This window comes from Triturus cristatus, chromosome 4_2, assembly GCF_964204655.1.
Source record: "Triturus cristatus chromosome 4_2, aTriCri1.1, whole genome shotgun sequence".
Lineage (NCBI taxonomy): Eukaryota > Metazoa > Chordata > Amphibia > Caudata > Salamandridae > Triturus > Triturus cristatus.
Window position 1 is genome coordinate 58,540,537 of NC_140586.1, and position 13,634 is coordinate 58,554,170.

Sequence of the window (13,634 nt, forward strand, 5' to 3'; positions counted from 1 at the left end):
ATTTCATTCTCTTTCCTCCCTTCTTTAAAAATACCCATTGACTTGGGACACGCTGTGGCAGTTTTTCGGTTCAAACAGGTCTCGAAGGTTTACCATTCCAGATAGAGGGAGGTTGTAAATAGACTAAATCCCAGGAACAGATGTATGGCTGCATTGCTTCTTGCAAAGCTATGTCAACACGTTTCAGTTAATACAAAATGGCACAGCAAAACATTCACATTAAAAGCCACACGTCTTTTACAGTTCACAAATATTGTTTTATTATTTTGGACAACAACGACTTGAAGGGCAGGACTTTCTTTCCTTTTATTTTGAGGACTTCTTTCCTTTTATTTTATACATTTTACCATTTCTTCACTTCGGAGCACATATGTGGTTTTGATGAAAATAATTCCTCATTTCTAAAGGGTAAAATAAACATTTCTATGTTTCAGTAAAGGATAATGTTCACAGCAATAAAGATATCCACAAGCAATGTAAATTCTAAATATAGACATACTACAGTGTAAAGCAACAGATTGAACACCCCAAACCAAAAGCCTACTTAGACATATTATGCATGGGGAAAAAATGATACTCCTTACTAGGGGTGACACCATTCTTTGTGCTTAGTTTCAAAAGAAGTTTCATGCGTGTTACTAAATGCATTTAAAGGTAATTGATAGATTTGCATAAAATAAACTCCACATTTGAATTAAACTTAAAGAAATTAAACATTTCATTGAAACGTAAACAGTCGGTGATTATTCAAAAAATAGCAAGTACCACAAATTTCTCACCATACATGTATATTATTAAAAAATAACTAAATAGTTTTTGGATTTTTATGATCTTTATAATGTTTAATATCAGTACTGTAAATATAAGCAATGTAACGACTTCACAAAATGTTGCACCACTTTTCATGATACCCTACATTGTAAGGCAAAAGCTTTTACGGTGCTAAACGTTTCGGTGTTATTTTTCTCCATATGTGCAAAACACCCACTCAGCTTTGTGTATAAATAGATAAATATGTTGTGTACAAAATAAGACTATTCTGAGCTCCAACAATGCCAATATACTTGCATCTTAGTGATAGAAATGCGATTTTAGAGTGGCCCAATGGCTGCCATATGTCTCAAATACACCGGCGATTCAAAGTTATGCAAAGTGTAGGTCTGGAGACAAATGGACTACATTTCCTGCCTTTTTACACATTTCTAGAGGCATACAGGCATTCTTAACTACTGGTGTTAATGGGTACTATAGATCACACAGCACAGAACTACAAAAAAAAAAGAGCAAAGTTTAGATACTACCTTTCCACAAACGTGAAATGACAGCGCAATGTCATATTCAGTCAGACTAGCTGTGTAGAGCTGTGATGGGACTTTGAAATAGGTCCCACACTCAAAGGAGACTGAACTGAGAGGGGCAACAGGTTTAAATGTCTGATGCAGAGTTCCGCATTTAGCACTCAGAAGCACTGCTGGAAACAAGCTGGGATCACAGGTGGTTTTGAGCATATTCTTTTTTTTATAGTTAGCCACTGTGATAGTCCTTATTTTACACCACTTGTTAGCAGTTCACTGTTAAAACCGATTTCATCTAAATTATTTGAGTCACACTCACAAGGGCAAGTTAAAAGCAGTATTTGTAGAAAAAAATTAGGCCAGAACTTTTCAGAGCCTCTTCTAAATAAAATAAAAAAGTGAGATTTCAACTTTGTATTGTTCCAGTTTATGGTGGTGGCTGTTGGAACGGCTTCAAAGGTTAGTAACTTAGTGCTGAGGGCCTACATTACTCTATGTAAGCAGGTCATGTTTACAGGTACATTTTTAATTGTGTAAATGCAATTTTTACATTTAGTCTATAGCCCTTGAAGTAGTAAAAAAAAACACAAGCATTGAAAATGCAACAGGTCTCGCCTTTGATTAAGTTAAAGCCATTTGCTTTGCTAATGGTATTGTATAGCAAAGCAAATGGCTTTACGTTAATAAAAAGCGAGACCTATTGCATTTTCAATGCTTGTTGCATTTGGGGCCAAGATCAGATAGATTATTGAAACATGATTTGGAGCATGATGGCTCATCTTGGAGTAAAATATGGCATCATACATCTTTTCTCATTTTAAATCATGAATTCGCCCAGTCTGCTTTATCACAGTATTGTGAATAGGGGGGAAAACATGGTTAAATAGTAATAGTGTGCTCAGAACCCTAATGAGGAAAAAGGGTTCAAATGAAGGGGATTGCCTTAGCTTTATGTGGTTGTGTGGATTAGCTAGGAATGAGTGAATGCATTGCATAAACGTTAGAAAAGTGCACTGCACTACATTCACAGAATCACCCACAGAGGTCACTTGTGGTGCTTGCATTAAGAAATGTCTGATTTGTGTGGCGGACAGCCTTACCCTATGGCGCAAAGGCCTACCAGCGTTGTATAGAGTAAGATTTGTACTTTTTTTGATACACATTTTTAGTGATTTCTCAGAAAGATCCAGCAAATCACCAAGATACCAGGATAACAAATGAATATATGCAATAATCTGGATAGCCCAAAAGTCAAGAACGTACAAAATCAGAAGGACATAACAGCATCCTCAGCGAAATTAAACCATGCCCCCCCAACCCCTTCCCCCAGACCTTACAGAACTTCTTGGGGCAGCCACGCGCTGCATACATTTTCTCCTGCGCTGCACACCAGTCAACCCCAGCCCGCCATTTCCCAATGGTGGGGGGGGATCAGGGCATTTCCAAGCAGTCGCTATGTCTCTTAGCCACCACCATTGCCGTGGTAGAAAATTGTTTTTCATTTCGGGACCCATCCAGCTCATCTGTGATGAGCAAGATCGCATGTTTCGGGTCGTGCGGGATCTCCCACCCCAGTGAGCTCCTCCTCAATGTCCCCCCCAGATTCGTGCCAAGCGCGGGCATGTCCATACCATGTGGAGAAAATCGGATGGCTCATGACCGCATGCAGGGGTCAGCTGGAGCCACACGCGATGTAGGCACGCCGGTGTCTGGTAGGCGGCATGTAGGGAATAAAGCTGTATCATGCGCAGTCTGGCAATAACTGTCCTGGGGGCCATAAGGGCATTGCGCCAATCCTCCTCCAAGGTGCCCACCCAACCCTCCCATTGAGTCCGCAGTCGATCTAGTGATGTTGGGGTATTGGTAATGTGTCCGGTGAATGCGGGAAATGCCTCCCTTCCCCAGGTCCCCCAGCAGGATTTGTGCCTCAGGAGGGCGGTGGTCCGGGATTCTCTTACCAGTTATAAAGTGCGCTTGAAGTGCATGACGCTACTCTAAATATCTAAAAAACTGAGTGATGTAGGAAAAACCTAGTCTGGATGTCCTGAAAGGAGCGCATGGGGTCACCCAACCAAACGTCACCCAGTTACGAAATGCCTATAAGGTCCCAAGACCTAAAGCCCTGTAGCCCGTTGACTACCCTGAGCCAGGTACCATGCCACAAGGGAGTGCACTTGGTCAGTGTGTGGGTCCACTTGGTGTGACGCAATGCGGCCCGCCAGGCCAGGAACACAGAACGCGTCACCTCCGGCAGACGGGACCAGTGTCCCATACATCGACTGGATATTGGACAGGCCCAACGGTTCCAACCTATACGCCGGATCAGACCACCCTCCATTAAACCAATCATGTAGGGAAAGCAAGCGCGTAGCCAAATATAGATATAGGAGGGTCATCCCTAAGCCCCCATCAAAGGAAGGGATCCGACAGACGGCCAGGGCCAATCGGGACCTGCCTTTTCCCCAGAGGAAATTAGAAGCAAGGCTGTCGAGCTCCCAGAACCATGCCCTTTGGAAATTGAGTGGGGTATTTTGAAGCATGTAGAGGAATCTGGGAAGAATCATCATTTTGAAGAGTGCAACTCTTCCTATGGGATTCAGTGGCAGAGACTGCCATTTTGACAGGTCTGCCCGAGCCTGCTTCACCAGGGGGGTGACATTAAGAGCCCAGCTGAGTTTGGGGAGTAAAGTCACCCATATCCCCAGGTACTTGAATGATTGGCGGCGGAGCGGTATGGTGGACTGCCAGTCGAAGCATTCTCTGGATACGTGAAGGTGAACCAGGACCGATTTATTAGGGTTAAGCCGGAGGCCGGATGCCTGTTCGAAGGACCGGAGTATCCGGAGGCAGTGGGGGCCTGAATTTGTGGGATCCGCCAAAGAAATCAGGACATCGTCCGAGTAGAGAGCAATTTGGTCTGTGTCTGCAGTCAGACATTTCCAACCCTGCACCTGTCCACTCGAGTGTATCTGGGCCGCCATGGGCTCCATCACCAGAGCAAAGAGCAAGGGGGCACCCCTGCCTCGTTCCCCTGCAGATCAAAGGTTCTGATAGGACCCTATTCACCAGAACACGTGCCCTCGGACGTGCGTACAGTACATGGAAGAAGCCATGAAAGCGGGGCCCGAAGCCCATTTCCGTCAGTACGTCTTCTAAGATGCAGTCTACCGAGTCAAAAGCTTTCTCAAAATCTACCAGGAGGAGTGCGAGGTAGGGAGTAAGCGAGCTACGGTGGGCCAGGGCTGAGTGAAGCCTCCACAGACAATGTTGGGTACCACATGATGGCATGAACCCACATTGGTCTGGGTGGACCAGCGCGTGCAAGTGTGGTTTAAGGCGCTGAGCAAGTATCATGGCGTACAATTTTAGCTCCGTATTTATGAGGGAGATGGTACGGTAGTCCGTGCACCGGGGGGAGGGTGGCTGGGATTTGGGAAGGACCACGATGGTGGCCATGTCAGTCTCGGATGGAAAGGATCCCTTCTCCACTGCCTCACTGAATAGCTGAGCGAGGTGAGGGGTGAGTGTTTCGCGGAATAGGGCATAGTATTCCTGGGGGAGACAGTCTGGACCCGGTGTCTTGCCGGACATGGTAAGAGTAATCGCTACCCCAAGGTCTTCCTGAACAACAGAGTCCAGGCGAGGGAGTTGGCTGGCTCCAGCTCGTAACATGTCAGAGAGAGACAGGGAGGGAGTCCCGGCCGTGTATAGCTGGCGATAGAGAGCAAAGGCCTGGGCCATGGCAGCTGAGGAGTTGCATATCAAACCGTCCCGATCTATGATCTCGGGAATTATGCAGTTCGCTCTGGGGTAGGTGGCCAGTCTATGGAGTGAACCGTTCTTGTCTCCCCATCCATACACCCTGGCGACGGAGACGCGAAAGAGGAGTTTGGCCGCGTCTGACAATTGCCGAATCTCTTCGCAGATGTGTACAAGGACCCTCGCATCGGAGGGTTCAGGGCGGTGGATCTTTCAAGGCACAAGGCCTGAGCCTCACATGAGGTGATCTGGTCTAGCTGCGCGTGCCGCTGGATCTTGAGTAGCCCCTTGGCGACTCCACGGATCGTGGCCTTGCCAGCCTTCCATAAGGTACCTGGCGATGACACCGATCCCACATTAGTTTGGAAGTAATGTTGGAGTTCCCGCCCTACCACTTTCCGGAAGTCTTTGTCTTGGAGGATCCACGCGTTCAGTCTCCATGTCTGACGCATTGAGGCTGGGGCGCCCACAGTGAGCCGCACTGGGGAATGATCCAATATACCCCGTGGAAGGATAGTGACGTCCTGAAGCAAAAGGCAGTCAGTCAAGGGAATGTAAATGGCGTCTATGCACACGTGTGTGATGTGCTGCCGGAGTGTGGGTAAATTGCCGAGAACGCGGGTGCCATGTACACCAAGCATCGCAGAGTCCAAGGGATTCAGCCCAATGCGTTGGGTGTTTCGCCTGCGCCAATCTGCCATGGGAAGGGGGCCCAGTCGAGTCCAGAGAAGTCCGGAGAAGAGACAACGTTGAAGTTCCCCCCCCCCAGGAAAGTGGAGCCCAGGGGCAGGGAAGCCAGGAGCTCAACAGAGGCTGTCAGCCACGATGGGGGAGAATATAATGACACCAAGTTAAGGGGTACGCCATTCAGGGTGCCTGACAGGGCCAATAAGGTGCCTTTATCATCATGAATGATACGTGTGGCCACAAAGGGAAAGGAGCGTTGCACCAGGATCGCCACCCCCCGGGATTCACATGTGAAGCCCGAGTGCCAGACCCTGTTGTACCCATAGCGTGCTGAAAGGGGCAGTGGTTACCTCTTGCAGCATTAAGATATCCACCCCCAGGCGCTGCACATATCGTAGTACCGCTGTACGCTTGAGTCGGTCAAGGAGACAGTTGACATTCCATGACAGGAGGCATAAGGATATACCCTGTCGCGTTATATCAGCCATCCCAATAGACTATCACGGAAGAGGGGAGAGGCCCCGGAGGGAAGCTCTGCCAGGGGCAGGGACGCCAGGATGCATGATTGGGCTCCCAGATGTCAGCTACCTTGCCCCACGATGTGTGGAATGGGACACCCTGTGAGTGCTGGTGCGATGAAACAAGGAAACAACAAAAAAACAAACTCGAGACAACGGTACCCCCACCCATCCCCCACCCTATACTTCAGAAACAGAAGCATCTGTCGCCCTAACAACAACAACATCACAGGACCAAACTAAAATGCTTGGAACTTGCGAAGTGTGGAGGACCCCTCCTCATAGTAGGATGTTCATATTCAAGGCCAACAAGAGAATGAAGGTGAGCCGGCAGTACACCTCCGGCCACGGAGGAAGACCCGGCAGGAAGAGACTGGCTCAGCCAGGGCTGATGAGGTCAGGCTTAGAGGTGGCAGGCGAGGCTCCCCCACGACTCGGATGACCGGTGGACCCGGAGTGCCCGATGATCCCCCTGCGGCAACCCAGGCAGTTGGGAAAGAGTCAACAGGGAGTCCGAGCGAGCTCTCCTGTGCCCGCGGCACCCTCGTGAGCGATGGCGCTGGAGGTCCAGTATGAACGGGCCCATCCTCCACACCATCCTGAAGAGGAATCTGACCATTGGGCCGAAGGGGACGTTCTTCCGTGGCCCAAGTCCATGCCTCCGGAGAGTCAAAAAATAAAGTTTTATTTGCGAACACCACGCGCAGGCGTGCCGGGAAGGAGCCGATACTGGATGTTGAGGGCTCATAGTTTCTGCTTGACCTCACCAAATGAGCACCGTTGACCCTGGACTTCCAGAGTATAATCCGGAAAGATCATGATCGAGTGGTTCTCATAGGGAAGGTGTCGTTGCTTGTGGGCTTCGGCCAGGATAGAGTCTCGGTATTTGTAGTTGAGTATGCGCATAATGACCGGTCGGGGCAGTGCTCCTGCCGAAAGCCTCGGGGCAAGGGATCGGTGCGCCCGTTCCATTACAAACCACAGGGAAAGAGAACCCTCTGGGAGACAGGATCGCAACCATTTCTCAATGAATTCCGCTGGACGGCCCTGTTCCGCCCCCTCCGGGAATCCCACCAGGCGGAGGTTGTTGCGGCGGTTACTGTTTTCTGCATCCTCTGCCCTTTGGTGCAGCTCCTGGGTGTGTGACTGGAGGCGCGCCACTTGCCCCTTAAGTTGCTGGACATAGTCTTCCACAGATATACGGGAGTCAGTTTCCTTAATCCTGGCCGTGGTGTTCGAGGTCCTGCCGGATGAGGGTCCTGTCCACCTGGACCTCCGCGATATCACCCTCCACAGACTGTGAAGTGTGGATGGCCTGGAGGATGGTGAACAGGTCCGTCGCCGGTGGTGCATCTCTGTCCGCAGTTCCCATCGCCCCAGTGTCCGAGGTCGTGAATCGGTCCATTTTGGTCTGGGTTGCCGGAGTCTTGGCTGATCCTGTCCAGCCCATGGCGTCACCCCAGGTGTCTCAGGGATCACACACCACAGGGCTCGAATGCACTGCTCGGGGAGGCTCAGGATCAGGTAGGCCGCCCAAAATGACCTCCGCCGCACGACACTTGCAGACGACCCGGAGTCATGCGGTATGAGTGCAGAGAAGTGGGCCAGGGAGCAAAGGCGGGCTGCCGGGGAGGATGGCGCACACAATTCCCCTGGATTAGTTGAGTTCAGGGTGGGGAGGACTCAAGAGGGAGACCCCCACGCTGCTCGATAAACATGTCACGGACGGACCGGGAGGGTGTAGGCCCGATGAGCCCAGGGAGAACGTGTCCCCACCAGGATCTCCGCCGAGATAGCGGCCAACACCACGCCACAGCTCCCCTTTCCCAAGGAAAGAGGCCCGTTGCTGAAATAAGGCCTCCCAGGAGCCCGAGGGAGGGTCGCGAGGATGCAGGCCAGGCCTCCAAAGCTTCCACGAAGGGCCGCCTGCTTGCGGGGGGGGGCCAAAGAGCACCAGGGATCCCCCCGACCTGCCCCGGGACTTACTGCCTATGGAGCAGTGTAGCGCTGGGCCTCCGGGCCACGGACCCCTCCTCCAACAGCAGATACGAGCAGAGGCGCACACCCTCCGCGTCGGGTGTAGGTCGTCGTGCCGCACAAGCCTCAACCAGCCACCAGCCTTCACCGCTCGAGCTAGCGGTTGATGATTTGCCTCCGGCGTGGACCCCAGGAATAGCAGCAGGAGTCCCAGGTGAGAGGGCCCGCCAGGCGGCACCGCTCCGATCGCGGCTCCACAGGGCAGACGGGCCTGGCCAGACCCGCACAGCCGCTCGCCGCCAGATCGGTGCCACAGGGAGAGGAGGGCACGGGGAGCACCCCGGGATCCATGGCACATCCGTAGTCCTCCCAGATCTCAGGGGGCTCACCCCGGCCCACTCACGAAGCACAGGCGTAGAACTGCTCCAGTGGTCTGATCTGAGCGGGCGCTGTGCCATTTTAGGTGCCAGTCCCCACCGGCAGGTGGATCTCTGTGCGGAGGCGCCCCGTAGATGGAATGCAAACCGCATGAGGCTCACCTGGACGCACGACGGCGACCCTGCCAGTGAAAGGAGGGTCGGATGGCGGAGGGATCCAGGAGCGCACTCAAGGTGCGACCACCATCTTGGCTCGTCGGATAAAGATTTGTACTTAATCTACATCGTCTAGTAGTCAAATTTCTGTGAACACAAACACACAGGGGGAACTCAGTAGGATGTGTGCCTCCTCTTAAATCCAACATTTTACGTGCAGGAAGGAGTATTGGGCGATTTACTGCTTGTTAGTTTGCCTGCCTCTGGTTTCACCTGTAGTAAGAATGTGGGGCAAAGCCCAGGCCTCCTTTAGCTGACCTGGCTTTTATTTTGACAAAACCTAGCGGTGTTTGAGGAGTTCCGCTCCAGATATGCCCACTTTGCATAAATTACGAGGTAGCTAGCACCTCACGGCACAAGGCGGATTTTGAGCTGCAAGAGGGTCAACGAATGGTAGACAAAAATATGTGGGCAAAGGAAAGTCGATTGCCACCAGAGGTGCAAATAGAGTCATATTTTTGGGGGGGAGAGGGGGGGGGGGGGTAAGCTAAGAAAAAAGTTAGGGGGGCTTATTCTTCCAGCAATAGGCAGCGTAGAGAAGTAGGGGCTCTGGAAGGGGTGAAACAGCAACAAAGCCTCATTAACATTTATCAGACAACTATCGAACGGCCGCAACGTGTGACGTCGCGGCACTTAACCGCGTTACTAGGCGTTTTGGGAGCCAACGACAATCTCCTTCATTAGCTATGGTCACGAACAGTGTCCTTCCTGACGGAAATATGTCTGAATGAGTAGATAACATTAACTTTAATACCATTTCAAAAACACGTAATACTACTACGTCGGCCACTTACAACACTGTTTAGCGGCACCAGAAGAAAAGCTAGCTGAACGTGCAAAAACGAGTCTGCGAAGACTAGCTAAATCGAGAAAATGGTTTGCTTTAAACAGAAGTAAAATGTAAACGTTAGATGTCGGCTTTATAGCGATTTGTTTCTTTCCCAGATTTTATTAATGTTCTTTCTATACACTTTACACAATGGAAGCATTTTTCTTAAAAATTAATTAACATAACTGGATGGCTCCCAATTGGTGCGAGTGAACGCAGATGTGATACCCTGTATTTTGCCCCAATATATACACTTAGAACCTATTTAGAGTTGTTTCCAATACATATAACAAAAGCTAACAAGCCAAGGGCGTGCATATCTTTATCCACACGCACCATAAGCGATATACCAACTGTTCGCAGTACCCCACAACTAAGCAAAAATAAACTACCACCTATCTACCTCGCCTTTACCCCATGGATAGTTCGCGCACCCCCAAAATGATATTCTATGAATACAAAAATGATACATCATTAGCAAAGAGGTGAAAGAATGCGACCACGATAGAACAGATATTCACAGATCGACCCCCCCCCCATTAGTTCAAATGGATGCCGATCACCTCCACTTTGCCAGGATACGAGGGTGAGATTTAGTTTATGCTCACCTGCAACAGCATTCGAGAAGAATACAGAACCACACACAAGAAACCCGCAAAGGAAGGATACAAGACTCACTCCACATTACCAGCACTCCGACAGAGAATCCATCTCCCACCTGCATATTAGTATACAGATAATCGAGACGTTTAGGCTCAATCTCACCCAGTAGTATGCAATGGTATTAGGAGACGATCCCCTCCATCAGCAAAACAATGAACATATACTACTTCTAACAGAACCCTATGAAATATAGATACGACCACATTTAATAGACACAAACATACAACGGAAAAAGACAGACTGATCCTGCCCCGCGCCACCCTAAAATGCATAAACCCAAACAAACACGTCTAGTTTATTATGTACTGTTTCCAGCTCCCGGCGTTTACTCAGATTCTAACACCCCAGAGATATATGCAATCCTGTCCGATGTTCTTTCCCGCCCCCCTCATACCCAATGTGACTCACCTACAGGCCCCCCTCAGGCTATCACTCAGGGCCCTGGTCTCTTGCCGCCCTCTTACTCACTATTCCCCTGCAGCTCCTCCTGTGGAGACAATCTATTCAATGCCGCCTACTCTGATTCTTTCCGACTCATGCTCCTCCCTCTGCCAAAGGCCGTCGCATGGGGGCTCGCAGACACTTTTCTCTATGTCTGGTGCGCGCGGATTTGTCAGGCACCGCCCACTGGAGCAGAGCAGTACATCGAGGAAGGTGTTGCTCAAGTCCTAACGGGAAGATACAAAATGTCCTGTTGCCCATAAAAACGTGAGAGACTAGGCCAAGAAATGTTCACGACCTCCAACAGCTAAAATATATTGCTCCTGTTTATGTCCAGTCAAATAGCTAGCTGTGTGCTAATGCTAAACAAGCATTGGCATAGCCAATAGGTGTCGCTTTTGGGACCTTATAAGTATTTAGTTATGCAGCACAATATCCTTGGTGCAACAACTGTTGCATGGCAAAACACTTATAAGGTCCCAAAGGCGAGACCTATTGGCTATGCCAATGCTTGTTCTGAGGCTTGCACTATAGTAAGGCCACTCTACAAGTGCCTATATCAAAGTGACAATTGTGAGCAGCCATCTTCCAAAACGTGCTCACGCTGCAATTGGAAATAGAGATCGGTGACCCATGAACTCTCTGCTTTGGAGGAGTATACAAAGGAGAGCGATCGAATTTCTGTCAACTCTACGATGTGTTTCTTGTCCATGGTGATTTGTTTGCTTTTTGTAAACATTATGGAGGAAGAAAAAGCAAAGTTAAGTAATTATTTTCTCCTACAGTCTCTTAGAGATCCCATTGGGCCCCACTGTAGAAGGACGTGCCTCTGTGACTGCGATACACTCATAGCCAGGGACGCAACACCCATTGGGCCCACCGGGCTTCAGCCCCCCTGTCGTGTTTGTCAGCCCGGCTGAGACAGCCTCGCGGGATGGCGTCCGTCTAATTACAGCCGCACCAGAGTACTTCACAGGTCTTTAAAAGACCATTTACTCGTTAATGAGGCTTTTATTGTGTTTTCACCCCTTCTTACAGCCACTCTGCCTATGGCTGGAAGACTTAGCCCCCCCCCCCCCAAAATCTTTCTCAGCCCCCCCCCCCCCCCCGAAATTTGGCTCTAGTTGCCCACCTGCTCATAGCACATAATAGAAAGCTGGGCATCTGGTGGAGGGCTATGATAGCACACTGTACTTCAATGGCCTCTGGTAGAGGGGGGGGGGGGGGGGTGAGAAGGATATAGCCTTACGGCTAGACAGGTCGACCTCGAAGCTGAAGAACCGTGTTCGAGTCTCTGCAACGACGCTCAACATCATGTGATCCTGGGCAAATCACTTGATCTCCCCGTGCCTCACAAAAATGAATGTGTCCATCTGTAACAAAACTGGTGCTCATGTAAAGCACCCGTTGGGTCTAGTTTGCACTATATAAAACTCTAAAAAAAAATAAAACACTTTAGAAGAACCTCAGAGGGAGGTGCAATAGCACAAAACAGTGCAAAGCAGCGCCTACGAAACATGCCTGCTGGTACACACTGTAGGGACTGGGCCTCTGATGGAGTCTGCCAGTATCTCACTATAGCCTTGGTCTCTGATGGAGGTCCCTTGGTACCATAATGTAACTGCACCTGTGATGAAAATCCCTTGGCACTACAGTATGTAGAGGGTCTATGGCAGAGGTCCACTCAGGGGTAACCCACTGTAAGGGCTGAGTCTCTAACTGGGGTCCTCCGGTACCAAACTGCCAAAGATGGGTGGCTGGCATTGTTTAGGTTGTCAACTTCACAAATTCAGGATCAATTTGGCCTGAAGTCACCTGTATGCACAGCGGTTGTGTTTAAAATACACAATTAAATGATTTAACACACCAATATTAACAATATGAACCGGAGTTTTTTTTTTAAATTACATATAGAGCCATATGTATGAAAAACGAGTTTTGCAATTCTCAAATTGCGATTTTTAGGGAATCGCAATTAGAGAATCGCAAAATGCAATGTATGTAGGGTTTGCTAAATATTTTGCGAATCCTACATATTCCTTATTTGCGAATCTCAAATTGAGATTTGCAAATAAGGAATACCTTCCCATTAATTAGAGAATCGCAAATTAAGAATGCAATTTCAAGGTTGCAAGGGTGTCAATAGGACACCCTGTTGCACCCCTGAAATAAGCATGTGTGCCCATGTGGCACACATACATGCGCCACATGGCACTTTGAAAAATGCAAAAAAGTACATTTTTCAAAGAAATCACAAATTACCACCAACCTGAAGTTGGTGGTAATTTGCGATTCCTTAAGCCAAAATCGCACAACTTGATTGCTTCCTACATTGCATTTAAGGAATCGCAATTTGGGATTCCTTAAATGCATTCGCAAAATAGGGAATCGCAAATTTTACGATTCCTTATTTTGTGAGTGGGTTTTTGTGTGCTACATTGCGCACTGCCTAAATTGCGAATTTCGGCGTTTGCGATGGCAATTTGGCTTCATACTCATGGCCCATAGTCTTGTATTATTCTGGATGCAACATCATTACATTTCAACAAACACACTCCAGTGAAGAATACAACTTCAAATCATTAATGTGTGACAAACATTTCTTAATGTGCTCTTGCTCATTATCCATTCGGTTTCTTGTGTTCCCCTCTGCATTTCGGGACTAAATGTCCCTTCTTCAGGGGCCAGCCGATAAAACGGGATATTCAAAACCGACTTTTCATTGTTCCGGTCGAACTTCTTCAAACACTGTCTGCAAGCACATCACCTGTGAACTCACTAGGTTACTGATGTAAAGTCCAATCCTGAAGTTACACTGGGACGATCGATCACCCAACCGCAGCTTGACTGTCTTTCAGTTCGCAATTTGGTT

The 13,634-nt window shown here is 48.9% G+C and overlaps 1 protein-coding gene across 2 annotated transcripts in view; it reads right to left on the bottom strand.

Moving 5' to 3' along the window:
* Nucleotides 1-235: 235 nt before the first annotated feature.
* The window catches only part of KHSRP (KH-type splicing regulatory protein), a 136,655-nt gene continuing 123,256 nt past the window's right edge, over nucleotides 236-13,634 (bottom strand). For both annotated transcript variants that reach the window (XM_085600503.1, XM_085600496.1), the window contains one exon: nucleotides 236-401. In XM_085600503.1, the coding sequence (XP_085456629.1) occupies nucleotides 396-401 (6 nt within the window). In that variant the 3' untranslated portion in view covers nucleotides 236-395. The remainder of the gene's footprint in view (nucleotides 402-13,634) is intronic.